Source organism: Mirounga leonina, unplaced genomic scaffold (assembly GCF_011800145.1).
Source record: "Mirounga leonina isolate KUSES-001 unplaced genomic scaffold, KU_Mleo_1.0 Mir_93, whole genome shotgun sequence".
NCBI classification, from domain to species: domain Eukaryota; kingdom Metazoa; phylum Chordata; class Mammalia; order Carnivora; family Phocidae; genus Mirounga; species Mirounga leonina.
This window is the reverse complement of record NW_023270854.1, coordinates 10959178-10987171: the sequence shown is the minus strand read 5'-3', so window position 1 is coordinate 10987171 and position 27994 is coordinate 10959178. Positions and strand designations below refer to the sequence as shown.

Here is a 27994-nt window from a genome sequence, read left to right as displayed (position 1 = left end):
GAGTATGTTTGGAATAAGTAAATGCATTTAGGTAAGGAATTTTTTTTATCCTTAGCAATACCCAAATTAAATACTAGATTACATGTATGGGTACAACACAGTGTTAATGCAGAGGTCAGCCTTCTTACAAGAGGCTTTGCATCACAATTACCCAATGAGCCTTCTTTTTTTAAAGACTTTATTTATTTATTTGAGAGAGAGAGAATGAGAGAGAGAGAGAGCATGAGCAGGGGAGAGAGAGAGAGGGAGAAACATGCTTCCCGTGGAGCGGGGAGTGGGGAGCCCAACGCAGGACTCGATTCCAGGACCCTGAGATCATGACCTGAGCTGAAGGCAGATGCTTAACTGACTGAGCCCCCCAGGAGCCCCCCTTTTAAAAATGCATATGGTTGGGCTTCTTCCTGGATCTGCTGAATCAAAATCTTCTTTGAAGGGGCCACACATGTGTCAGAAAACTCCCCTGGGTAGTTCTGATCCTCACATTTGGTTGAGAACCATTGCACTGGAAATATTTTTAGGTAATAGACAAAAAAGGTAGCATCAGAATATCACTGAATTTGTTAATAAGGTGGTGTTTAGGGCACTGTGTACCACATGCCCCTGCATTTTCATATGAAAGCTCAGAAAATTAAAACTGCATTTTCCTGTAGCAATTCTAAGAAGTGTTTTGTGGTAAAGAAAACCAATATACCTGACTATTCCTTCTCCCACCCCTCCTTTTGGCTATCAGGATTCCCTGGGGCAAAAGCATAGTTCAATTTTAAGGCTCTGTGTCCTGGATATCTGTGGTCTAGTTTTTTCTAATTCAACAAGAATTATTGAGCCCCTTCTATGTACTGAATTCATAACAGGCCCTGGGAATGCTAGTAATTAACAAGACAGTCTGGAGCTTACAATCTATTGGATGAGACAGATGTGAAGCTAGTAAACATTTAGTAAGTGCTCCCTGATCTAGATACTATAAACCTATTTTTGAGTATTGATTTATATATTTTTCCCTCAGTATTAATCGGAGATGAGCCATGGAGACTTTTATGTAACATATATCTGCAAATACACACACATCTATATTTGTATATTTTGTATGTACATGGATTTCTGTGTGCACATGTTATGTTTTATATAAACAGTACATATATATACTGTTTGTCATATAGACATACATATACATACATACAGTGTGTCTCTCTATATATATCCTATTTTCTATTTACACGACTACATTGTTTTGTTTATTTTAGTCCCCTTTTCCCTAATACTTTTTCTGTTACATAACCGTTAGGTAAAAATTACAATTAAGTAAACCATGCTTTATATTTGGTAGCATTTCGGTCCATTTCTTTACTTTTTAAAAAATTATTTTTGTTTTATCTCCTTGAATGTAAGGAATATTTTGGGACAGTTTTTCAGTGCTGAGATTGAGATCAAAAGTCATAAAAATCTGGGGTGCCTGGGTGGCTCAGTCGTTAAGCATCTGCCTTCAGCTCAGGTCGTGGTTCCAGGGTCCTGCGATCAAGCCCTGCATCGGGCTCTCTGCTCCATGGGAAGCCTGCTTCTCCCTCTCCCCCTGCTTGTGTTCCCTCTCTTGCTGTGTCTCTCTCTAATAAATAAAAATCTTTTAAAAAAAAAAGTCCTAAAAATCTGTGACTCTGTATTTGAAAAGAGAGAAAGCATTTCTCTTTCTCTTCTCTCTCCTTGAAAAAGAGAAGCATTTTATCGTCACAAACAACTTCAGCATATTGTATATATAATTTTCTTTTCCACAGATGGTGCTTTCCTAGGACAACATTTAATTGCCCTTACAACTTTTTAAAACTACCAAATGGTTTAACTTGGGTCACTATTTTTGAGGAAAGTGTTGACATGTTAATCCTCTTGGAAAGTTGCAGAACTGGGATTTTAGAATATAACTCTCAACCATCAGATACAAACAGAGACACAGCGTATACTGGTTGAGGAATTGTGGAGAAAGAAATTGTGCTTCAACGAGAATTAGCTGTGTTTTCAGGCAGCACAAACTCAACATCCCACCTATGCAGTGTGGCTGCCTTTGGGGCACCTAAAAGCTCAGGATTGTAATGGAGTCCCTGAAATCAATAAAGATGGCCTTTTAAATGAGAAATCCACTGGAAAGTTATATTTTTCTTTCTTTTTAATGTGCACCCCTGGATAGTGCAGTTAAATTACATGGTTGAAGGATATTATATTGATGTCCCTGTTGGAAAGAGTTTTCAGCCTTATCGGTTGTCTTTCAAATAATATTCTAAGGACTTGCTTTTGCCCATGCAATGCACAGCAGCAGAGTGGATTAAGTTAGCTCCAAAGCACTTACCATTGTCTATGAGCCAGAAAAGCAGCAAGGATTCTGATGGGCATTATTATTGATTATTTGTGAATGCTGATGGTGCATTTTCGTGGCTGAGTCCTTTCTATGCTTATTAGCATTCATAAATGAAAAGGCTCTGCTTAGCTGACTATTTAATTGGTAATTTAATTTCCCTAATGACTTTCTTTACAGGACCTGGATTTTGAAGCCAAAACAAGTTACACACTCCGGATAGAAGCTGCAAACAAAGATGCCGACCCTCGCTTTCTAAGCTTGGGGCCATTCAGTGACACGACAACAGTGAAGATAATTGTGGAAGATGTGGACGAGCCCCCCGTGTTTTCCTCACCTTTGTACCCCATGGAGGTGTCGGAAGCTACCCAAGTTGGGAATATCATTGGCACTGTAGCAGCTCATGACCCAGATTCTTCCAACAGCCCTGTGAGGTAAAAGCTCATTGCTCTTCTTTCCTGCAGTTTATAACAATGTGCTTTATTCACAACGCATGTTTCTATATTATGATGCTTTTGATTCACAGCAAATGAAGACCAGTTTTGTATATATATTGAGCCATAGCAGTGGAAGTGAAACAAGATCAGAACAACTCGACATTTTACTAATTTAAAAAAGTTTCACCTGATTATTCAAGGCCATTATTATGTAGCAATATTCCTAGGCATTCATTATCATCCACAAGCCATAGCTGATGTTCCTATTGAATCAATTATCCTAAACTCTTTCAAAGCAAACTGTGTTCAAAGATGAAGCGATGTATGTCCTAGATGTAGGATATGGACATATATTAGAAAACTAATTTTATAAACAATTAAAATTAGGGATTAACTTTTAAGCAAATCATTTTTTTTTTACATATTGGTCTATTTGGGTAGCATATTTTTAGTTTATTATTTCCACTTGTAAAAAATTAAATAATAATGTATAAGGACTATTTTTCAAATGTTTTATCAATAGTCCTATATCGAGACTAGACACATGGTTCTAAGCAACTGATCTCTTTACGACTAACAGAGTGATGATAGATAAGCACTTCAGAATACCACAACATTCAGTTTCACACTTTTTACTTCTAATTTACAACCTGAGATCTACATGTATGTTTTTGTGTATGTGTGTGTTAGTATGTGTGTGCATATGATACATCTTTTTAGGTGAATATTTTACAGAGAATATACTTGAAATTACTTTGTATTACATGTCTTAATTTGCATTCATAAGTAAAACTTTTTAATGTGACATTTTGGACTTTTTTTTTTTTTTTACAAAGTCTAATAAAGTACAAAAATCAGTTAAGGTTTTATATTCAGATATATTTAGCTTATAAGCTAACCACAGTTTTTTAGATTTAACTGCTATCTGGCAATGCTAAGTGCTTTTGAGCTAACTCCTGAGCTAAGTTTGGACATTGACGACAAAGTGTAATGAAAAATATCTGTAATTTAGACAATGATTCTTAGTTAAGAAAAGCATAATCTTTTACCTCCCTAAAATAATAAGCTTATTTAGGCATATATAACTGCTCTCCTTTCCTTCTCTTTTGTCTGTTATTAATATCATAGTCTAATGTAGAATTTGCATAAAATAATTGTTAGTTCAAAAATGAAGTCATACTTAGACGCCTGGGTGGCTCAGTTGTTAAGCGTCTGCCTTCGGCTTAGGTCATGGTCCCAGGGTCCTGGGGTCAAGTCCCACATCAGGCTCCCTGCTCCGCAGAGAGCCTGCTTCTCCCTCTCCCGCTCCCCCTGCTTGTGTTCTCTCTCTCACTGTGTCTCTCTCTGTCAAATAAATAAAATATTTTAAAAAAAATTGAAGCCATACTCATCATTTCCATCTATACAATAAATTCAGGCTCTATGGATGACTATATTATTTTGAACACAATGATCATAAACTATTCCTAAGAATATAATCTGTGTAATAGAACGTTTGAAAGTCACAAATGTACCAGATAGAACAAACCTTCCCCTTCTCCCTATAATAGCCCAGCCTTCATTGCCAAAACAGTTTCCTGACTTAAGCATAGCTCCATCCACCAAGTCTTGTTGACTTGTGAACACTTGAATTGGGGGTTTGTTATAGCATCACCTCTCTTACTGAAACATATAAGTCTCCTCCTCTTATGATCAGACACAGCATGATTGTAGGCATAGATCAGCAACTTGGAATAGTCTCACTTCTGCTTAAATCATTTAATTTCATGGGGAGAAAGAAAATGCTTTCATGAAATTGGAGATATAAAAAAAGAGACACTAATACATAACATAATTCAGTACTTGAATGAGAGAAGTTAAGAAATCTTGTTTCTTCTTTTTCCTTTACTCGTTTCCTTGTGTATCATCCTGCTAAAGCCTCTCCACATCGATATTTCACTTGTTATAATATTTTATTTGAAAAAATGCAGCATTATATAATAATTTGGGGAAGAAGGGAGAGTAGGACCAAGTGGTAAGTGACTTGAGTTAGAGATGAAGTGACCTCCAGGTCTCCTCACTGAAGCACAGATATAGAAAGGTCAGAAAGTGAACTCTGCTGATTTTAGAGGTAAAGATCTCTGTGGCTTTCATCAATGAAAGAGGCTGGCCAGGAATTTATTTTTACCTCATTTTCATTTTCTTAAGGCTGATGAAGGTGACCTGAAAGGCCAGGTTAATACTAGCTTATGTCAGTTTTTGAACACCTTAATCTCACAATTAAAGAGGTACAGCCTTTGTTCCAAGTGGACTAAAATGGTTTTGTGTGTGTGTGTGTGTATTTCTTTTACTTTTGTAAAATTAATTTATTGACTTAATATTTACTACTTGTATTCTTGAAACATTTTTATACTATTTTTTATAAGGTCGCTCTGTCATTCATGGCTGATTTTTTTTCTGGATTTGTCTTTGATATATTTCTCCTCTCCTGTTTATTTGTGATATCCTTTAAGAGGCCAAGTTCCTCATCTTGTAGTTTGATGAGTGTGTACTCCTGTGCATTTTCTAGAATACTGGTTCTCTTCTCAGTGCTGCTATTTACCGAGTGACCTACGGAATGCCACTTAGCCACCTAAGGTTCCCTATGCCCAGTAAGAAGGAAAAGCAAACCCTATCCCTGCTTTATCCCAAGTTTTTTGAACATTAAGTAATAAAGGGAAAGTAACTAATGATTTTAAACTGAGAATCATGACTTTAGTATTAGGAAGTATTATCATTGTACATTGCTATTATTACAGTTTTTTGTGTTTGCATCCCATTTTTGTTTCAAGATCAGTAAGTCAGCAAAAGGAGACATACTTTACAAGCAATTGTATTGGTGATCTGTATTGAAATTTGTTTTGTATTCACATATGTTCCAATATAGAGACAATATATGCAGTTTAATGGACGTAAATATGTGTTTGCATTGGGCACTCAAGTTCCTATCAAAATGTAAGCCCTCCTTCAACACATGCCATGGATGGGCAGTGGGCATGGTCTGCTGAGATCCTAGGATAAGTGAATTTCCAGATTGAGATAGAACCTGAAGAGTCTTAGGATTGTGAGCTTTGTGCTCACATTGTGGTTCTTAGAGGAATGGGAAAGTAGTATTTGTTTCATTGTAATTGCTTAAAATTAGGCCAATAGTACTTGAATTGTAAACCAGGATGGGAAGTTGGATAATTAGTATTTAAATTTATTGACATTTTTTGTAGTATAATACTAAAATCTAGCATATGCTATTTATATTTGGAATATTTACCAATATGTGGAGTGAGAGACTAGAATTCTTTTTTTTTTTTTTATTAAAGATTTTATTTATTTATTTGAGACAGAGAGAATGAGAGACAGAGAGCATGAGAGGGAGGAGGGTCAGAGGGAGAAGCAGACTCCCTGCCGAGCAGGGAGCCCGATGCGGGACTCGATCCCGGGACTCCAGGATCATGACCTGAGCCGAAGGCAGTCGCTCAACCAACTGAGCCACCCAGGCGCCCGTGAGAGACTAGAATTCTAGAAAGAAATACATTTACTGTCCTCCAGCAAGGCAAAATTGAGAGCCTCCTCTTACATGATCCCTGCCTTGCTCAGCACTTTTTATTTTTACCTACTTTTGACACCAGCCAAAGCTATGAGTAACTCTTCTCTGTGCATCTGCCCTTTCTTTAAAGAGGACTGAGACACCTACATCACCATAAAGCCAATCTAGAAGTATAGTAGCACTAGGTGGAAAGATTAAATGAACTCAGAGCCCATTGCTTAGCAAGAATATAACATTATTGTGAACTGTTGTATCTTCGTTATAGCTTGTCTAGCATCCAGGTTTGTTACCTCCCCCACCGTGTCATGTATACATTGTTTTCCTCTTCCCAAATAGAAACTAGAAGCCAAAAGTGGAAATTAGATGATAGTTGAGATTACTTAGCCGGGGGGGGGGGGGGGCAAGACAAGAAGAAGAGGCTTTTTTAAAAGCAAAAGTAGATAATTATGGTCTAGCATACTTCTGGTTTTTATGTTTTTGTAGTTGTTTACTAGTTCATGTAAATTTTGGTCCTGAATACCAAATATCAGGGTTTACCTGTTGAACTTGGAAGGACAGGTCATATTCTGCTGATGATTTTGATCATCTTTCTGAATGGTAGGAACTTCACCTTCATCAGTGAGGTGGTGGATGTTATAAGAGCAGCCTAGAGTCTGGAGAACACTTCATTCCTCATGTCAGCACTGGGAGATGGAGCAGTGCATCAACACACATTTATTAAGAGCCTGCTTTGTGCACAGTGCTAGGGAGAATATTGACAGGAAAAACAGAGATGAATAAAACATTTTCTCTGACCTCAAGGAACTTAGAATCTGGTTGAAGACAGAAGATCCCATAAAAGTTAAACACAATGAGGGAAGACAGTGTCAGAACTGTAACATGGCCAATTGTGAGATAAATGGTAATCACTCTGAGCTCACCGGACAGGAGGCTTCATTTGAAGAAGTGATAGCATAAGCAGGGCTTTGAGGGATGGCAGGATTTGAACAAAACAAGAAAACATTATGCAAAGTCTGTTTATGTTTTATTTAGTTATATACTAAGAGTCTACTGCTGTTTTATGAAATCAGCAGATTTACTTCCATAGGCAGCACAAGCCCAAAGTCCCTATACTAAAAATAGCCAATGGATTGAAACATGATATTATTACAAATAAGATCAGATGTGAAGAGGGTTTCATAAAAATTAATGGGGATTATTTTCAGCATTTCTAACAATTTAAATACAGAACTACGTTTGTATTTATGCTTAAGGATACCACGATAATACTTACCTGCAGGCTCTTTTGGCATTCCTGGTATTATATGTTCTCAGATCAAAGGTAACAAAATAGTATCAGATATTACATTATGTAGTGTGACTAGTATGAACGCATTTGGGATGTTTGAATAATTCAGTGTGTAGTTTTTTAAGGAGCTTATATGCATGCATATATTCATACATATTACTTTAATCTAAATTATTTGTTACTATCTGATTTTCTAAGAAATTATCCAGTAACATACAGAAAAATAGTGGTTCATGTGAACAGTAACAGAAATCAATTCTATCAGGAAAACATGAGCTATAATCCATTTCAAAATGCTGCCCAATTTAATATGAGCACTAAAAATGAAAATATATCTGTTCGGGTATGGTGAAAATTTTTAAAAATGTGTTTTTTGTTATAGTAATGTAATTAAGATCTAGAGATAATTTTCAAAATGTGTTAAGTAGGAAATTCCTAATCTATTTGATCCATTTTTCCATCTTTTATGATATTGCTCTGGAATTAGAACTCGGCTTGGAGCAAAGGTCTTCTGAGTTAGCTTTTTTGAAGACTCCGGGTAAAATGAATTTATTAAAGATTACATTTCTCTTGATTTGTCCCTTATAGTATTTTCCACATTTAAAATGCTTATTGAAAAGTGTGATGAATAGAAGAATACAAAATCCATAATGTTTTTGGTGTGAGTCTTTGGGAACTATACATGAGGTGGAAAGATTAAAGAGCTATATTTATCTTGAACTGTACTGTTACCATTCTTTAGTTGCAATAACAGAAATTGGCGTTGGTAACTGAGAAAAAAGGAAAAGGAATTTATTGAAATAATTGGGGATAGCTCACAGAGTTAAAGGAAAAATTGAATAGCCGGTCCTCAGAAAAGAGAGGAGTAAGATTTTTCTACAAATATGAGCAGCAAGAATGAGCAAATAGTCTTTTGAGGATGCGGCAGTGGGATGAACCCATGCCAACCCTTTTCTTTTCTCATGGCCCTCTGTTTAAGGTTCACAGTTTCTTGGAAAGTTTTTTGGCCTGTCTTAGGACGTGTGTACTGTCTCTTACCCAGGAAGTTCTGGGCATCTTGATTGTGAGTACTGTCAAGATTGCATGAGATTGGGAAGGTTTAAATCGCCAAAGGAATATTGAGTTGTCATTATCAGAAGGGGGTGAGCATGCAAACAGTGGCATCACTAAGTACTAAACTCAGTGGTTTATTTTAAAGAAATTTCTGGTTAAAGTCCCATAAGGCAAGTATTATCATCTCTTTATTGTAATAAATCTGCCGCCCCGCCACCTCGGTCACACAGTTAGAACATGTGGTTCCAGGATTTTAGCAAGGTCTGTATCAGAACCTTTCTACTCCTTGCAGCAATACACACACACACACACACACACACACAAATATCTTAAGAGATTAAGGTTTCAACTCAAATCATTCAGCTATTTCTGTTGTTCAGGTTTGTCCATGTATATTTATCACATTATCTTTGGCCATGTGGGGAGTAGCAGTGATACATTTGTGTTAATCTAGCCCACTCACTCACATGTCCTATTTTAGAGCATTGACATGCATATCAATAGCTGGGCAATAAGAATGCTCCTTGGGAAGAGCATTTTGATTGATCTCCATAGCTTATGAAACAGCAGCAATGATAATAACAGGTGCTTATTAAGGAATTCATTTTATAGCAGATGTACAGAACACTAAGCATATACAGATGTTTAAGATGTGGTCCCAGCCTTCTTGTTATCTAGCTATAGAAGATACTGTATACAAAAACTTATTTTAAAACATCTAATGTTAAATCTGGAAATGAGAAATCATCTCACAAAACCTTCTCATTTTGCAGCTAAAGAAACAGAAGAGTATAAATGGTCAATGGAAAGCTCAAATAAATATAGTAGGTTAGTGGCAGGGTCGTGGCTATAAATTTTGTCCTTTCATTCCTACTACGTGGTTTGTGGTTGTGAGCACAAAGTCCACAGATCCTACATACTGCAGAGTTTCTTAAAAAGGCATAATTTGTAAATTGTTTTTGCTTTAGTTTTTGTTTTTAGTTTAAATTAAAATAAAATAAATTTTTTTTAAAAAGTTGTAAGATCTAAGGAACAGGGAGATCCAAATATGTGTCCTCCAACTGTTCACTGCATTAAACATTAAAGAATTTTAGTGACAGCCTGTATTCTTTATACAAACCAAGAAAGGCCAATTATGGATTATATGTGTTTGTTATATTTTTAAAAACAGAATGGCTTTAGTGAACTAAACTTCAGAGATTTTGCCTTGACTAAGAATTTTTTTTTTTCTTGGCAATATACTATAGGTACACCCTTGATTTCCCTGTACTAAGTGCACTAATTTTTGGTTTGATCCTAGGGAAATTACAGTTAGAAAAATATGCAGTGACTCTCTGTGATAATGTAGGACAATTGCTAAGATCAGACACATACAAAATTTTAGAGATCTCTATTTCAACTCACTTTACTGGTTAGTAAATTTGAGCTGAGGGATTAAATGACTGGTAGTTCCCACAAGTAGTCAGATCAAGCTTGGTGCTAATATCCCAGGGTCTCCTGACTTTGAATCCCGGGGTCCCATAGTCACATCACATCATTCTACATTATTTTTATGATAATTTCCAAAATTATTACTAGTGTGATATAAGAGAAACTTGATACTGTGGGGGCAGGGGGGAGATGCATGGATTGAGGGTGAAGAAAACTGTTGGGTTGATAAAAATTTAAAAATCTTAGCTTTTAGGTTTAAATCTTTCTGCTTTCTGATACTATTCTTGGGCTTTCAACCATTACCCATTTTCTTCAAAATGATGTATGGCAGGACCCTGTCCCATGAGCCTTCCTTTTCCTCACAAATAAACCAACCACATTCTAAACCATTTGCTCTTCTCCACAAGCAAAGCCTCAAAGCTCTGAGGCCTGAGGGTCTCTGCTTTTAGGCAGGAGCGCAGTTCTCCAGGATGGCAATTAAGTCTCAGGTGTGAGGGCTCTAAGGGCATTCAAAGATGGGAAAGATGGGGATGAGTTAGAGAAGGCAAGACAACCCTCTGTGCCTGCTCCATATCGAGGGACTTGGAGACTCCCTGAGTATTAAAAAAAAAAAAAAAAGAAAGAAAGAAAACAACTTTTTTTTCTTAATGTAATTGGAGAGGCTTGCTGCCTTAATGCTAGAGGACTATTCAAGGAACACCGAACTAAAATAATTGGAAAGGAGGAAAAATGGAGTACAGGAGGACCAACATGAGGATACACATAAGAATAAGAAATGGAGATAACACATCATCTTTTTAATTATCAGTTAAAACATCAGTTTGACCTACAGTTTAGATAGAAGAGTATTGGGAAAAAGTGAAAAGAAGCTGAATTGTAGAGTTATAAGTGGCAGGGACTAAAAGCTTATTCATAGGTAATAAATAAGGTGGTAGGAGTTACAATATCAGCTGGGACATGCTACATTTCAATTCATGTTGTATATCCATGTGGTGAAATTAAGCAGGTAATTCAATATATAAGTCTGGTGGTGGTATATAATGGAAAGATGGCTCAGATGACATGATTCTGAGTCTTGGCTCCATCAACAACCAACTGTGAGACTTTAGTATCCAATACTGAAATACCATAATAATATTACCTGCTTGCCCTAGTTAGAAATTGTGCTTGGCTAATAGCAACAAAGCTTTACACTAATGACTTGCTAATGAGAAGTCTGGAGCTATACACCCAAGGACTGACAATTTGGCAGTATAATGTCATCAAGGACCTTGGCTTCTCATATCAAGCACTCATCACCTCATATTTACAACTTGGCTTTTGGACCACTTCCCATTGTGTTCATGTCCTAGGTGTGATGGAGGGGAAGGGGCAGAAATCAAATGCCAGCTGAGTTAACAGCTCTGTCCTATCATTTAAAGAGTTTTTCAGTGATGCTTGACTCAACAACTTTCATCTCATTTGCTAAAACTTCAATGTCAAGACACCAATACCACATCTACATAGGAGACTAGCAAAGTAGAAAACATACTTGCTTTCAATTCAAATAAAGTACAGAGAGAAAATATCTTATTCCAAGGAAAAACGTTTTTGAGAAGGTCAGAGCAGATGGGATGTGCAGAATAAGTGGAACAATTTGATTTTTATATGAATAAAAACACTTAAGCAATAATAGAAGGATGGTAATGAAGAGGGTATGGAGAAACTCAAGTAAGATTTGTTTTCCTCATGTCCCATGTACCACAGATCTTGGAAGTGTGAGTACATTTTGTTTATACTGCCATTATCATTTTAAACAATTTAATTTTCTTTTTCCTTCAAAGCCCTCAACTCTTCTGTGGAATGCATCATTAGACTTAGAATCTTCCATGTTGCTATCAACCACCAAATATACAGTAATCACATTAATTCATTGAAGATTTTAGTCCCTGTTTCATTTTATTCCTTCCCGTAATAACTCCTGGCATGATGATTGGTAACTGATTAAATTATACCGATGACTCATTAAACACGTTGGCCTTTTATTTTCTTGGTCTTCTTGACTCCAGTGATCTGTTCTTCTGCCTTGATTTAGTCATAGATTTTTAAAAACATACTCTTGACTTGTCAGCCCTCATATATATGCTACTACTGAAAATCTACTTCAAGGATCTCATTCCTTGTCCACCACCTCCCACTCTAGCAATTCTGCAACCTGATACTATCAGAATCTTCTCAATATCAATCTATCTTCCCTTATTTCCTTAATGCTTTCTTATGAACTTCTATACCATGGGTCTTCATTATTATCACTCCTGTGTACATGTTCCTATCATCTCTACTCCCCTCTCTCATTCCATTGTCCATGACTAGTTAAATCCAGCCCTATGCTCTTTGTGCCCCTTCAAACACATGGGTGACAACAGAGCAAGACAGATAGGCAGGATGACTGGTCTCACATTAAACTGATGAACATAAATCTCAAAGTGTCAATTCACTATGCGTAGCCATTCCATTATACATTCCTTATTCTGTGTGCATGTGTGTATTTATATTTATATATATTTCTGTCCCTTATAATAAATGACTTCTCTCTCCTTCTCAAACTACCTTCCCCTCTTTGCTCCCTCAGCTGATAACCTTGTTTCTTTCATATGCCATCAAGAAAATAGAAACCATCAGAAAATAAGTTCCTAATATTCTTAACACCTAAATACCTATTGCTGGACAAAGACAGTATTTGTTGGTGTGTGGTTAATTTTCTAATATTTTCTAATGCCTCCTCTTTCCTTGCTATGTTTGCTATGTGTCTAGCATTTTATAATACAGCAGACTAGAAGTAGATGATCTATTTAATAATAGTAGTTGGAAAACTATGGAAACATAAAATACGTTCTTAAATTGGTATGTGTTTGCTTATCTGTTCTTTTGTTTAATTGTTTGCTTTTAAATGAGATTCCTTCACTCAACTAGAACCACTGGGGGTGGGGCTGTGGTGTTTGAAGATAGTCATTAATTGGAGGTGGGTGAATTTTGTGTATGGAACAAATAACAGCATAATGGAATTATGTATATTTATATATATGAATATATAAATATATATATTATTATATATATAATAACATTTTTCACTGACATTTGGATAGCGAATATTTTGAGAAAATGCTTCTACACACCAAAATATTCGTGTAATTTTAAGGGTTCTACCTTGAAACATATCTATGGAATCCTGGTCAAGATCCTGAGTGGAAAATATTTTAAAAGTTGGGGGATTAAGTATGCTAAGCGAAATAAGTCAATCAGAGAAAGATATGTATCATATGATCTCAGTGATATGAGGAATTCTTAATCTTGGGAAACAAACTGAAGTTTGCTGGGGTGGTGGGTGATGGGAAGGATGGGGTGGCTGGGTGATAGACATTGGGGAGGGTATGTGCTATGGTGAGTGCTGTGAATTGTGTAAGACTGATGAATCACAGACCTGTACCTCTGAAACAAATAATACATTATATGTTAAAAAAAAAAAAAAGTAGGAAGGGAAAAATGAAGGGGGGGAATTGGAGGGGGAGACGAACCATGAGAGACTATGAACCGAGAAACAAACTGAGGGTTCTAGAGGGGAGAGGGGTGGGGGGATGGGTTAGCCTGGTGATGGGTATTAAAGAGGGCATGTGCTGAATGGAGCACTGGGTGTTATGCACAAACAATCATGGAACACTACATCAAAAATAAATTAATTAAAAAAAGTTGGAGGAATAAGATTAGGCTGGTGTTGTCAAGATAAAAGATGTTACTAAGTGTATGTGAATGGGCAAGACGTCTTTGTCTGTTTCTTTTTAGAGGGACCTATAACCGTGACAAGGGCTACTAAATCCTTTGTAAATGATTTTCGAGAGCCAAAATAATAATAAAATAAATTTGAAGTTTATTAGTTAAACAATCCACTGTGAAGATATCTATACTAGGGTAATTATTTTTTACTCACAGAAAAGCAAAAAGATTACTGACAAGCAGTTATGAGCTGAGTATAACATTGGTGAAGTTTTAAACTAAGCATGTATTTATGTTACTAATATGACAGATTGTGGAGTCAGCAGGATTTGGTGGTTGGCTATGGAATTAATGAAATAAATTTAGCAAACTGTAATCAAACAAATATTGAAGTATTTTTTTTCTTTCTTTTTTAATGTTCAATTAGGTATTCAATTGACAGAAACACAGACTTGGAGAGATACTTCAATATTGATGCCAACAGTGGAGTTATTACAACTGCCAAATCTTTGGATCGAGAGACAAATGCTGTTCATAATATCACAGTTCTTGCAATGGAGAGCCGTAAGTTGTAAGGTTTAACATTAAATTAGGATGGAGGTCATTGAGAGTAGAGAATGGGTTGTCATGAGGTGCTAATTTCTGCTTGAGTTACATTACATGCTTATTTTAATTGAGCAAAATCTTGAAAATCCCTAATTTCAAGATGTGAAATATACTTATATCATTTATTTGCCAATACTCACAAAGTTAATGAAAAGAGATTACTATAAAATAATGGGCCCGAGTTACCTTCCAATGGCTTCCTGTTGTATTATAGTCTTATTTCATAAGCTGCATCTATGCTGATATAAAGTCGGTCCAAGAGCCTACAAAAAGTAGTAACTTGATCTCTAACCAATACACACAGATAAGCATATTGATATTGAACTGATTTTAGCCCCTTATAATAAAAATATTGAAAGAACAATGCATAATTATATGTTATGCATATTATCTACATATATAGTATATGTGCATAGATAATATTTATATAATATATGTGTATAGTCATACAAATCTGTACTCTAGCTTCAAAGAATATTGAAATTCATGGTTTATTGGTTCTTTCTTTCAATGATTTTCTCATCAGGGACTCAAATAAATACACACATGTACTATACATATATATGATGTTTAGATCAAATTTTCTGTTGCTCCCTTTGAAGAAACATAGTGTTATGTTTCTAGATTTCATTCATGGTTTGGTCATTTTCTTATTAGAATCATGATTTAAGAGGCAAACCATTTTGAATAATTCTAATTGTTTTTAATAGGAGTTGCTTGAGTAAAATGGCAATAGAAAATAGCTTTACTCTCAGAGTAAATGGTAAGACATTTTCCTCTTTATTAGAGAATCCATCTCAAGTCGGAAGAGGCTATGTGGCCATTACTATACTCGACGTCAATGACAACGCCCCCGAATTTGCTATGGACTATGAGACCACTGTGTGTGAAAATGCCCAGCCAGGGCAGGTAAGAGCTCTCAGCACACCAGGCTCCTAGCTTGTGATTTCTTTAAAAATAGCCAGCCGCAGTTGCCTTTGAAATTCTGCCAGCTTTAAGATAAAACATAATCAGCACGTCTCAGCAAAACTAACACTTTGATGTGTAGCATAAACTAATATTGAAGGAACTTTAAAATTCTGGTTTAATTAGGATGATGAAATTTCTCAAGAAGAAGAGTGAACATTGTAAAAGCCATGGTAAATGGTTGAGGGCTTTGACTCTTTTAAGGAGAAATCTAGCATATGAAGCTTGATTGGGCTGTTCCCCGTTTTACACAGCAGGGCTTACGTACCTTAAACTTCTAAGAATTAAGTGTAGTTTAATCTTGGTGTGGTTTGTTCTACTCATCCTTATCGTTCGGGGTTTTGGGATGTGTACTGGGCTAATGTCATCAGTTGGTACAGCTTCTTTCTCAGGTTCACAGAAGTAAATGCAAACATGAAATTTCAAAGGGACATGATTGAGTTTTCAGAGCCCTTTTTAGATTGGGTTCATATTAGTACATCTGGTCCTTCCCCCCAGGAGGATGGTATTTATTATAAGGTATAAAATTGCTCTGTCCTGTAGCACAGAACACAGAAGAGCACAGCAACGTGCTTTCATGTTTTTTAATTCTCCATCCCTAGGTTATCCAGAAGATCAGTGCTGTTGATAAAGATGAGCCATCCAATGGACACCAATTTTATTTCAGCTTAACAACCGATGCAACAAATAACCACAACTTTTCACTGAAAGATAACAAAGGTAAGGAATTATTGTCACCAGTGGAGGCAGCAGGTACAAACTCTCTAGGCAAATACTTTTTCTTGCTCAGGAATGCTGATTATGGAGACACACACACATACACACACACACACACACACACTAGCAAGGACATTAATTAAAGGGCAATGAGCACCTCAAGTAATTTTTATCTGTGGATTTGCTGTCATGAAGAAGCAGCTGCTACTTAAATCATTTCAGGCCTAAATCCAAATAGGGGAGAAGCCAGATACATCTCTTTCTGACTTTTCTTTTAGACCTTTGAGAGCCAGCTAAATGTGTTAACAAGGCTATATACTACATAGGTATAACTTGAGACATTAGGAAAATAATCGGTATTCCCAGTTTTATATCAACCTAAATCAACTTTGACTTAATATTTTCAGTAGTAGCTGGGGCGCCTGAGTGGCTCAGTCATTAATCGTCTGCCTTTGGCTCAGGTCATGGTCCTGGGATTGAGCCTCGCATCGAGCCCCACATCGAGCCCCGCATCGGGCTCTCTGCTCTGTGGGAAGTCTGCTTCTCCCTCTCCCACTCCCCCTGCTTGTGTTCCCTCTTTCGCTGTGTCTCTCTCTGTCAAATAAATAAATAAAATCTTTAAAAAAATATATTTTCAATAGTAGCATCAGTTATTTTATTTAACAAAAAAATAGAAGTAATCCATGCAAATAATTAACAGATATATTCCTGATGCAAGGAAGTATAAAAAAAAAACCAAAAGAATTTCCTGTCATCCTAAATCTCATTTCTCTGCTTCAAAGGTAAACACTCTTATCAGTTCCCTAAGTTTCATTATAGAATATTTTTATAAGTACCTGTAAGTATATTCTGGTTTTGCTTAAAAAAATACACACACACATTTTTGCTTTAAAAATCTATATATAGACAGAAACACACATATATTTACATTTTATAAATATATATAGACTGACATAGGCATATATAAACAATTATAATATAAACAACATATATATATATCATTATAGACAACACATGGACAATTATAAGAACTTTAAAAGTAAGAGAACCTGCTATCTGTCCTCTAATTTTGAATTTATATATTCACAGGTGTTTTCATCCAAGGTATTTATTTTAACGGAAGGGCATTTTCAACTGATATATATAGAGAGAGAGAGAGAGAGGAGTATGCTCCACCAATACAGAAAATGTAATTCCTTTGGGTTGAATGTGTGAATCAGGTTTCAGGGGGAAAAAACATGTAGAAATAGATTTGCTAGTCAAACACTGGCTCATCTAAAAAGACTTACTCAGAAGGTAGACATGATAAGTACTTTTTGCCTGAAGCCACCATCTTCTTTAGTGTAGAAAATCCAACTTTGACCTCAAAAATTCAATCTGAAAATAATAGTTTTCCTGATCCCACTCTCTGCTTAAATGAGAACACTATCTTGTCCCTTTAGTAATATAAAAGGAAGAGCATTCTCTATGTGGGTAATCCTAGACTCTCTGACTTAATCATATTTGGGACAATTCTCAGCACTTGGATTCATCCAGCACAAGTGTAGAGAGAGGATTTTATGACCTTGCCAAGAAGAGTCTGAATATTTCCCCCATGTGTCATCATCCACTACCACCACAATTGTTGAACAGTACATGCACTAAAATGTATGGATTTATAGGACATCCCCACTGCTGCACAATTGAAAGATTTCCCTAATTCAAGACCAGAGCTCCCTAGCATGTACCTTGGAGAAGATCCGTTCTTATATTAGCTTCCATCATAGGAACTGCACAGAGAACATGATGAATTTTATGATCTCCTTCCTGAGAATAGGGCTTTCTTTCACATATTGGGCATTTATGCATGTGCTTCACAATCCATTGTGTGTGTGTGTGCATGCACACACACACACACGCATGCTATTTGATGCCAGTCATGTTAGATTACAATTCAGCAGCTCTGAAAAAACTTTGTGTATCAAATCATCGATACCTATATCTTAATGATTGGGAGGTAAAGAAACAGACACGTGTGTGTGTTACTATTAAGTGTATGGAAACATACTGAAAATAATATCCTTCTATAACTCCATGTATAGATTTTTTTTTAAAGATTTTTATTTATTTGAGAGAGAGAGAATGAGAGACAGAGAGCCCGAGAGGGAAGAGGGTCAGAGGGAGAAGCAGACCCCCCGCCGAGCAGGGAGCCTGATGCGGGACTCGATCCCGGGACTCCAGGATCATGACCTGAGCCGAAGGCAGTCACTTAACCAACTGAGCCACCCAGGCACCCCTCCATGTATAGATTTTTAATGAACACCTGAAATTCACATCTTAAAAGATTTGTTTACGTAAAAACTTACCAGACAGAACCTAAAAATCACAGTTTTATACTTGCCACATCTATGATTGGAGGTTATATGTTTTCTCCAGGCTCCTATGAGCTTCTTGTTTTGTGCTCTTTGGATAGAATAGATTTCAGCTTGCTCTTTCATTAGAGCATTGTTAATTCTTTTCTGATAAACATTGGATAAATATCTTTTTGATAGCTTGGAAAGGAGATACATATTAAAGTACACTAGATGAAACTATGATCCTATTTTCCTTCTTTATGTTTTAATTGCTATAAATTTAAAGGATCACATAAATTTTCTAGTTAAGACAGTAGCTGGGTAAATTGTTAGTAGATAAAAAAATTATTTCTGATATAGAAATTACAGTTATGTGATACAGACTTATTGATCACTGGTAAAAGCTTCATAATTAAATGTTAGATAAAATAGAATATTGAATATAAATTAAACACAAATGACCTATTTTATCACTAACAAAGTGTTTATATACATGGGGTTTGGGTGATGATATATACCAATATGGATTTTTAAAAACTACACAATAATTCCTTTCCTGAATATCTATGTATACTTAATTCAAATAAAGCTGGATTGTCTTATTTTACTTGTTTCTGTATTGGGTTTGGAACTTGTCAAGGAGAGGATGGATTGGGATTTTTATTTGTGTTATCTGATGATGCTGCAAAAATATTTATCCTGTTAATTTGAATCATCCTCTTTGTAAGTGTATGGTTTGAAATTTAGGAGAAAAGGGTGTATTCTATGTAATTTTTACAAAGTTGCAGTTAAGGGATGAACAAAAATTTTCATATTCAGTTTTACTGGATAACTGTTTCCTTTGGTCATAACTGTATAGCATGACGTAAATACATTAAAAGGTATTAAAATCAACCAGTACTGGGTAATAGAGCTCTCTGACAAAAGACACTTAACAGAATGACTTAAATCACATAAATTTGTGTGTGTGTGTGTGTGTTTCCTCTAGAAGTTTGTACCTCTTAATCCCCTTCACCTATTTCGCCCAGCCCCCCACCCCCTTAAATCAGGTAAGTTTGGCAGGACTGAGTCCATCAGAAGTTTTGTGTTACACATTTGTTTTCTCTATCCTAGACAACACAGCTTCCATTCTCACCAGGAGAAATGGCTTCCGGAGACAAGAACAATCTGTTTACTATTTGCCGATCTTCATCGTGGACAGTGGATCGCCTTCCCTCAGCAGCACCAACACTCTCACCATCCGCGTCTGCGACTGTGATGCCGATGGGATTGCCCAGACTTGCAATGCAGAAGCCTACGTCCTACCCGCGGGTCTCAGCACAGGAGCCCTGATCGCGATACTCGCCTGTGTCTTGACATTACTGGGTAGGTACTGTTTCCAGTGCTTGCTCTGTAAGAGCAATCGCACCAACCATATATCATGACCTTTCTCTTTTCTTTTGCCTTTAGTACCTTTCTGAGAACATATGCAAGAATTCTATTGGATGGTGTTTTGTTCAATGAGCAACCCTTGTTCGTTGGCCACACTTTCCAATGGTATATTTAAAATACAACTTGGAAAAAATATCAATTTCATTTTTAAAACAACATTGAAGATAAATGACTGTTTAAACTTGATTTTTTTTTTTTTTCAAATTTACCGTGTCCCAGCTGTTTGTTTTAGAATACCCTACAGAGGAGATATTTTAGACCAGAATATTTTCTATGTTGTTTTGATAATGTGATTACTTCAGAAATTATGGTTTTATATCCCACCTCTTTTCAGAAAAGATTTAAGGTAGATTTTTAAATTATTCACAAATTTGAAAAGATTGCAATTTCAGCAATGCAGAAGTTATAATTTCCCAAGAATTAGCATATTTAATTATACTCTCCATGATTACTTTATTGCATGGTTAAATAAGATTTATAACTTAGAATTAGTTTTATAAGAGATTATGCAGTACCCTTTTAAAAATTGGGAGACATCCAACATGGGCATTGGGTAATGGGTTTATTCCTTAGCTATATTGTCTATCAGAGTAGAACTTCCTACGTCAAAGACAACAGGCGTTTAATAATACATCTGAGACCGTACTGTGTGTTTTCTTGGGGTCTAATATAATTTGTGAACCCATTTATAATAGATTTTTGTAAAAGCTGAATTTGGCAATGTGAGTCATCATTGTGTAATGTTTAAAAACAAGATTTATGAAGTTCAGTAAACCTAACTTTTATTACTGTTCCCAACATACACTAGCTTTTCACCAGGGGAACATTATAAAGCTGGGCTACTTAATCTAGAAGGGAAAAATAATAGAATTAGACTGTAAGGTTGTTGTAAAAATTAAATGAGATAATCATGTACCTACCATATAGTGCACATGCGATAACTTTTAAGTGTTATTGATGAACTGAATTCTCAACCTATTAACCAAGCTAAGACCTAGTTACTAATACACTGTAAATGATCTCATACAAATGGAAATTACTGACTTCAATAACCTCAGCTAACCAAATAAATCTAGAAAGGAAAAAAACTTTTTTTCAAATAGCTTCACACAGGTGATGGAAAGTCTCAAATTCATTAGAAATGGTAAGTAATTCTCAGTTAAAGCCTGATTAGAATAGAATACAAAGGACTAGAGTAAATTTTGAAAAAGATGGAACCATTGCAAAGGCAAATGGTGTATGGATGACTCTTTTTGAACTTAACCTGGCCAGTTTATCACAGACAATTTAGATTATGTCATACTTCAAACAAGTAAGATAAAATTGTATTCCTCACAATTTAATCACACCCAACAATTAATTACCTTTGACTTTTTTTTAAGGCTGTCTATCTAATGAAGCCTTCTTCATGCTTAGAACATACTCTTACCATTGACCTAAGGATTCCTTGCAGGCTAAGTGGCTTGATGGTTCTAATTAAGAATCATTACCTAGCTGTCACTGAAAATAAGTGAAATAGAGTTTTATAGATTTTATTCTTGCATATGACATATAAGAGTACGTGTGTGTATACATTTGTCTCAGGGTAAGATTATAGGTTTTTGTGGATTTCGTCAAAATTTAGTTATATTTGAGCCTTTCCCTTTAACAGATACCAGACTAGGAATACCTCTTCCGCTTCTTAGGATAAGGTGTTTATGTCTTATATTTTACTCATCTTTTAAAGTTTCTCCAAGTCTACCAGAACAAGTCCAAACAGAGCCTATTGTACTGAAATTCATTTGAGGACTAGTGGCTTTCATTTCTCAGTGAGGACTTGGCTCAGTCATCAGTGTGTTAAAATACTGAGTCTTTTTATGCCTTATTTCCTGAGTCTTTAGAAACAGATGATCAGGACGTTGCATATTCTTTTGGTTCTGTCTCCTCAATTACAGACTCTGGGTTTTCACACAACATGTGACAAAGCCAACATGACCGCGTATTTGGGTGGGGGTGCTGTGGATGGGATACACAGCCTGGCATGGGTCACGACTTCTAGTGCACGAGTGACCTTTACACCTCAAGAGGTGAGGTGGGTTATTCCTAGACACTAGATAACAGGATTTGTAACTCAACATTTTTAGGCTTCTAAATAAATATTGCTAGAAAAAATCAGGGTAGGGGTGCCTGGGTGTCTCAGTTGGTTAAGCATCTGCCTTCAGCTCAGGTTATGATCTCAGGGTTCTGGGATCGAGTCCCCATGTCGGCTCCCTGCTCAGGGAATCTGCTTCTCCCTCTCTTTTTGAATCCCCCCCCCGCTCGTGCTCTCTCTTTCTGTCTCTCTCTCTCTCTCTCTCAAATGAATAAATAAAAAATCTTAAAAAATGGTTTAAAAAAAAAAAAGCAAAGGGATGGAAATAGGGAAGAACTACTTGAGAATCTAGTTCAATCTATAAGGATGAAACTAGAGAAGCACCTGGGCTTTTAATCCCTAAGAAAAGGTGCTTCCCTGTATGGCAAGTTTGTTTTCCAGTGATGTTTCAAATTAAAGCTATTTGTAAAATGAGAGAAAGGGATTCCCTGAAGTTTCCAGAATATTCATGCTGGAAGGCATCATAGAAATCAATTCTAGCCCAAACCTCTGCACTTTGCAGAGGGGAAAAGGGAAGTAAGACTGGGTTCAAGGATTTCGGGAGTTCATGTAACAAGTTACGCCATAAGATTCTAGGTCTCTTTATCATGAATCACTGCTTTTGGATTAAACTACAAAAAAAAAACACACCTTGAAAATATTTTTTTTTCAAAATTGTTCACACATAGTCCTTTCTTTCTCAGAGTTGAAAAGTCATGTTGTCTGAAGTTGGTCGTGTCGACTTCATGTTTGTGTCCTCCTACCTTTACGGGTGAACTATTTTCTGAGTTTTCTCCCATCCTAACTTTGTTCTCACCCTTTCTAATTTATTTGTACCTGAATTTTCTAAATGAAAGAGACCCAAAAATTAGAGCCTGAAGCTTCCTTTACTTACATTGAATATACCTCGAATGGGAATGATTATGGTCATATTCAAAGTTCATGATAAAGTTATCAATCAGAAGTGATTATTTTGCAAGTAGAACCATTTCATCAGTATATGGCAAAATACTTTAGTATTCTAATGTTTGACTAAATATTTTTGCCACACCAATTTTTAAGATTTTATTTATTTATTGAGAGAGAGAGAGCATGCAAGCAAGGGGAAGGGCAGAGGGAGATGCTCATGCTCAGCATGGAGCCCAACATGGGGCTCCACCTCATGACTCTGAGATCATGACCTGAGCCAAAATCAAGAGTCAGAGGCTTAACAGACTGAGCCACATGACTGAGCCCTACCCCAACACCAATTTTCTTATGCATTTTTATCATGGTTAAGTTCATAATTGTGGGCATATATTTTTTTAATACATGCCCTCTTTAATACCAATCACCAGGCTAACCCATCCCCTCACCCCCTCCCCTCTAGAACCCTCAGTTTGTTTCTCAGAGTCCACAGTCTCTCATGGTTTGTCTCCCCCTCCGATTTCTCCCCCCTTCATTTTTCCCTTCCTACTATCTTCTTCTTCTTTTTTTTTTTAAACATATAATGTATTAATTGTTTCAGGGGTACAGGTCTGTGATTCATCAGTCTTACACAACTCACAGCACTCACCATAGCACATACCCTCCCCAATGTCTATCACCCAGCCACCCCATCCCTCCCATCACCCACCACCCCAGCAAACTTCAGTTTGTTTCCTGAGATTAAGAATTCCTCATATCAGTGAGATCATATGATACATGTCTTTCTCTGATTGACTTATTTCACGTAGCTATAATACCCTCTAGTTCCATCCATGTCATTGAAAATGGCAAGATTTCGTTGTTTCTTTTTTTTGATGGCTGCATAATATTCCATTGTATATATATACGGCATCTTCTTTATCCATTCATCTGTTAATGGACATCTTGGCTCTTTCCATAGTTTGGCTATTGTGGACATTGCTGCTATAAACACTGGGGTACACATACCCCGTCAAATCACTACATTTGTATCTTTGGGCTAAATATTGAATAGTGCAATTGCTGGGTCATACAGAAGCACTATTTTCAACTTTTTGAGGAACCTCCATACTGTTTTCCAGAGTGGTTGCACCAGCTTGCATTCCCACCAACAGTATAGGAGGGTTCCCCTTTCTCCGCATCCTCGCCAACATCTGTCGTTTTCCTGACTTGTTAATTTTAGCCATTCTGACTGGTGTGAGGTGGTATCTCATTGAGGTTTTGATTTGGATTTCCCTGATGCTGAGCGATGTTGAGTACTTTTTCATGTGTCTGTTGGCCATTTGGATGTCTTCTTTGGAAAAATGTCTGTTCATGTCTTCTTCCTATTTCTTGATTGGATCATTTGTTCTTTGGGTGTTGAGTTTCATAAGTTCTTTATAGATTTTGGATACTAGCCCTTTATCTGCTATGTCATTTGCAAATATCTTCTCCCATTCTGTCAGTTGTCTTTTGGATTTGTTGACTGTTTCCCTTGCTGTGCAAAAGCTTTTTATCTTGATGAAGTCCCAGTAGTTCATTTTTGCCCTTGCTTCCCTTGCCTTTGGCGATGTTTCTAGGAAGAAGTTGCTTCAGCTGCGGTCGAAGAGGCCGCTGCCTGTGTTCTCTAGGATTTTGATGGATTCCTGTCTCACATTTAGGTCTTTCAACCATTTTGAGTCTATTTTTGTGTGTGGTGTAAGGAAATGGTCCAGTTTCATTCTTCTGCATGTGGCTGTCCAATTTTCCCAACACCATTTGTTGAAGAGACTGTTTTTTCTCCATTGGACATTCTTTCCTGCGTTGTTGAAGATGAGTTGACCATAGAGTTGAGGGTCCATTTCTGGGCTCTCTATTCTGTTCCATTGATCTATGTGTCTGTTTTTGTGCCAGTACATACTGTCTTGATGATGACAGCTTCGTAATAGAGCTTGAAGTCCAGAATTGTGATGCCACCAGCTTTGCTTTTCTTTTTCAATATTCCTCTGGCTATTCGGACTCTTTTCTGGTTCCATACAAATTTTAGGATTATTTGTTCCCTTTCTTTGAAAAAAGTGGATGGTATTTTGATAGGGATTGCATTGAATGTGTAGATTGCTCTAGGTAGCATTGACATCTTCACAATATTTGTTCTTCCAATCCATGAGCATGGAACGTTTTTCCATTTCTTTGTGTCTTCCTCAATTTCTTTCATGAGTATTTTATAGTTTTCTGAGTACAGATTCTTTGCCTCTTTGGTTAGATTTATTCCTAGGTATCTTATGGTTTTGAGTGCAATTGTAAATGGGATCAACTCCTTCATTTCTCTTTCTTCTGTCTTGTTGGTGTTTAGAAATGCCACTGATTTCTGTGCATTGATTTTATATCCTGCCACTTTACTGAATTCCTGTATGAGTTCTTGCAGTTTTGGGGTGGAGTCTTTTGGGTTTTCCACATAAAGTATCATATCATCTGCAAAGAGTGAGAGTTTGACTTCTTTGCCTATTAGGATGCCTTTCATTTCTTTTGTTGTCTGATTGCTGTGGCTAAGACTTCTAGTACTATGCTGAATAGCAGTGGTGATAGTGGATATCTCTGCTGTGTTCCTGACCTCAGGGAGAAAGCTCTCAGTTTTTCCCCATTGAGAATGATATTCGCTGTGGGCTTTGCATAGATGGCTTTTATGATATTGAGGTATGTACCCTCTATCCCTACACTCTGAAGAGTTTTAATCAAGAAAGGATGCTGTACTTTGTCAAATGCTTTTTCTGCATCTATTGACAGGATGATATAGTTCTCGTTCTTTCTTTTATGATCGATTTGCACATGTTGAACCAACCTTGCAGCCCAGGAATAAATCCCACTGGGTCGTGGTGAATAATCCATCTAATGTACTGTTGGATCCTATTGGCTAGTATTTTGGTGATATTTTTTGCATCCATGTTCATCAGGGATATTGGTCTGTAATTCTTTTTGATGGGGTCTTTGTCTGGTTTTGGGATCAAGGTAATGATGGCCTCATAAAATGAGTTTGGAAGATTTCCTTCCATTTCTATTTTTTGGAACAGTTTCAGAAGAATAGGAATTAATTCTTCTTTAAATGTTTGGTAGAATTCCCCTTGGAAACCATCTGGCCCTGGGCTCTTGTTTGTTGGGAGATTTTTGATGACTGCTTCAATTTCCTTAGTGGTTATAGGTCTGTTCAGTTTTTCTCTTTTTTCCCTGGTTCACTTTTGGTAGTTTATACATCTCTAGGAATGCATGCATTTCTTCCAGATTATCTAATTTGCTGGCATATAGTTGCTCATAATATGTTCTTATAATTGTTTGTATTTCTTTGGTATTGGTTGTGATCTCTCCTCTTTCATTCATGATTTTATTTATTTGGGCCATTTCTCTTTTCTTTTTGATAAGTCTGGCCAGGGGTATATCAATCTTATTAATTCTTTCAAAGAACTATCTCCTAGTTTCATTGATCTGTTCTACTGTTCTTTTGGTTTCTATTTCATTGATTTCTCCTCTGATCTTTACTATTTCTCTTCTCCTGCTGGGTTTAGGCTTTATTTGTTGTTCTTTCTCCAGCTCCTTTAGGTATAGGTTTAGGTTGTGTATTTGAGACCATTCTCGTTTCTTGAGAAAGGCTTGTATTGCTATATACTTTCCTCTTAGGACTGCGTTTTTTGCATCCCAAAGATTTTGAACAGTTGTGTTTTCATTTTCATTTGTTTCCATGAATTTTTTTAATTCTTCTTTAATTTCCTGGTTGACCCATTCATTCTTTAGTAGGATGCTCTTTAGCCTCCATGTATTTGAGTTCTTTCCGACTTTCCTCTTAGGATTGAGTTCTAGTTTCAAAGCATATCGGTCCAAAAATATGCAGGGAATGATCCCAATCATTTGGTACCAGTTGAGACCTGATTTGTGACCTAGGATGTGATCTATTCTGGAGAATGTTCCATGGGCACTAGAGAAGAATGTGTATTCTGTTGCTTTGGGATGGAATGTTCTGAATATATCTGTGAAGTCCATTTGGTATAGTGTGTCATTTAAAGTCTTTTTTTCCACACTACATCAAAAACTAATGATGTAATGTATGGTGATTAACCTAACATAATAAAAAAAAAATAAAGTCTTTATTTCCTTGTTGATCTTTTGCTTAGATGATCTGTCCATTTCAATGAACGGGGTATTAAAGTCCCCTACTATTATTGTATTTTTGTCAATGTATTTCTTTGATTTTGTTATTAACTGGCTTATATAATTGGCTGCTCCCATGTTAGGGGCATAGATATTTACAATTGTTAGATCTTCTTGTTGGATAGACCCTTTAAGTATGATATAGTGCCCTTCCTCATCTCTTAGTATAGTCTTTGGTTTAAAATCTAATTTGTCTGATATAAGGATTGCTACCCCAGCTTTCTTTTGGTGTCCATTAGCATGGTAAATGGTTTTCCATCCCCTCACTGACAATCTGGAGGTGTCTTTGGGTCTAAAATGAGTCTCTTGCAGACAGCATATTGATGGGTCTTGTTTTTTTATCCAATCTGATACCTTGTGTCTTTTGATTGGGGCATTTAGCCCATTTACATTCAGGATAACTATTGAAAGATATGAATTTAGTGCCACTGTATTGCCTGTAAGGTGACTGTTACTGTATATTGTCTGTGTTCCTTTCTGGTCTATGTTACTTTTAGGCTCTCTCTTTGCTTAGAGGACCCCTTTCAATATTTCTTGTAGGGCTGGTTTCGTGTTTGCAAATTCCTTTAGTTTTTGTTTGTCCTGGAAGCTTTTTATTTCGCCTTCTATTTTCAATGACAGTCTAGCTGGATATAGTATTCTTGGCTGCATATTTTTCTCATTCAGTACTCTGAATATATCATACCAGTCCTTTCTGGCCTGCCAGGTCTCTGTGGATAGGGCTGCTGCCAATCTAATGTTTCTAACATTGTGGGTTACAGACCTCTTGTCCTGAGCTGCTTTCAGGATTTTCTCTTTGTCTCTGAGACTTTTAAGTTTTACTATTAGATATCGGGGTGTTGACTTATTTTTATTGATTTTGAGAGGGGTTCTCT

At 36.5% G+C, this 27994-nt stretch overlaps 1 protein-coding gene across 2 annotated transcripts in view; it reads left to right on the top strand.

Annotated features, from left to right (window-relative positions):
* The window catches only part of CDH7 (cadherin 7), a 115923-nt gene that overhangs the window by 68919 nt on the left and 19010 nt on the right, over window positions 1-27994 (top strand). For both annotated transcript variants that reach the window (XM_034996333.1, XM_034996334.1), the window contains 5 exons: window positions 2519-2772; window positions 14284-14420; window positions 15250-15371; window positions 16031-16148; window positions 19592-19843. In XM_034996333.1, coding sequence (XP_034852224.1) covers window positions 2519-2772; window positions 14284-14420; window positions 15250-15371; window positions 16031-16148; window positions 19592-19843 — 883 coding nt within the window. The remainder of the gene's footprint in view (window positions 1-2518; window positions 2773-14283; window positions 14421-15249; window positions 15372-16030; window positions 16149-19591; window positions 19844-27994) is intronic.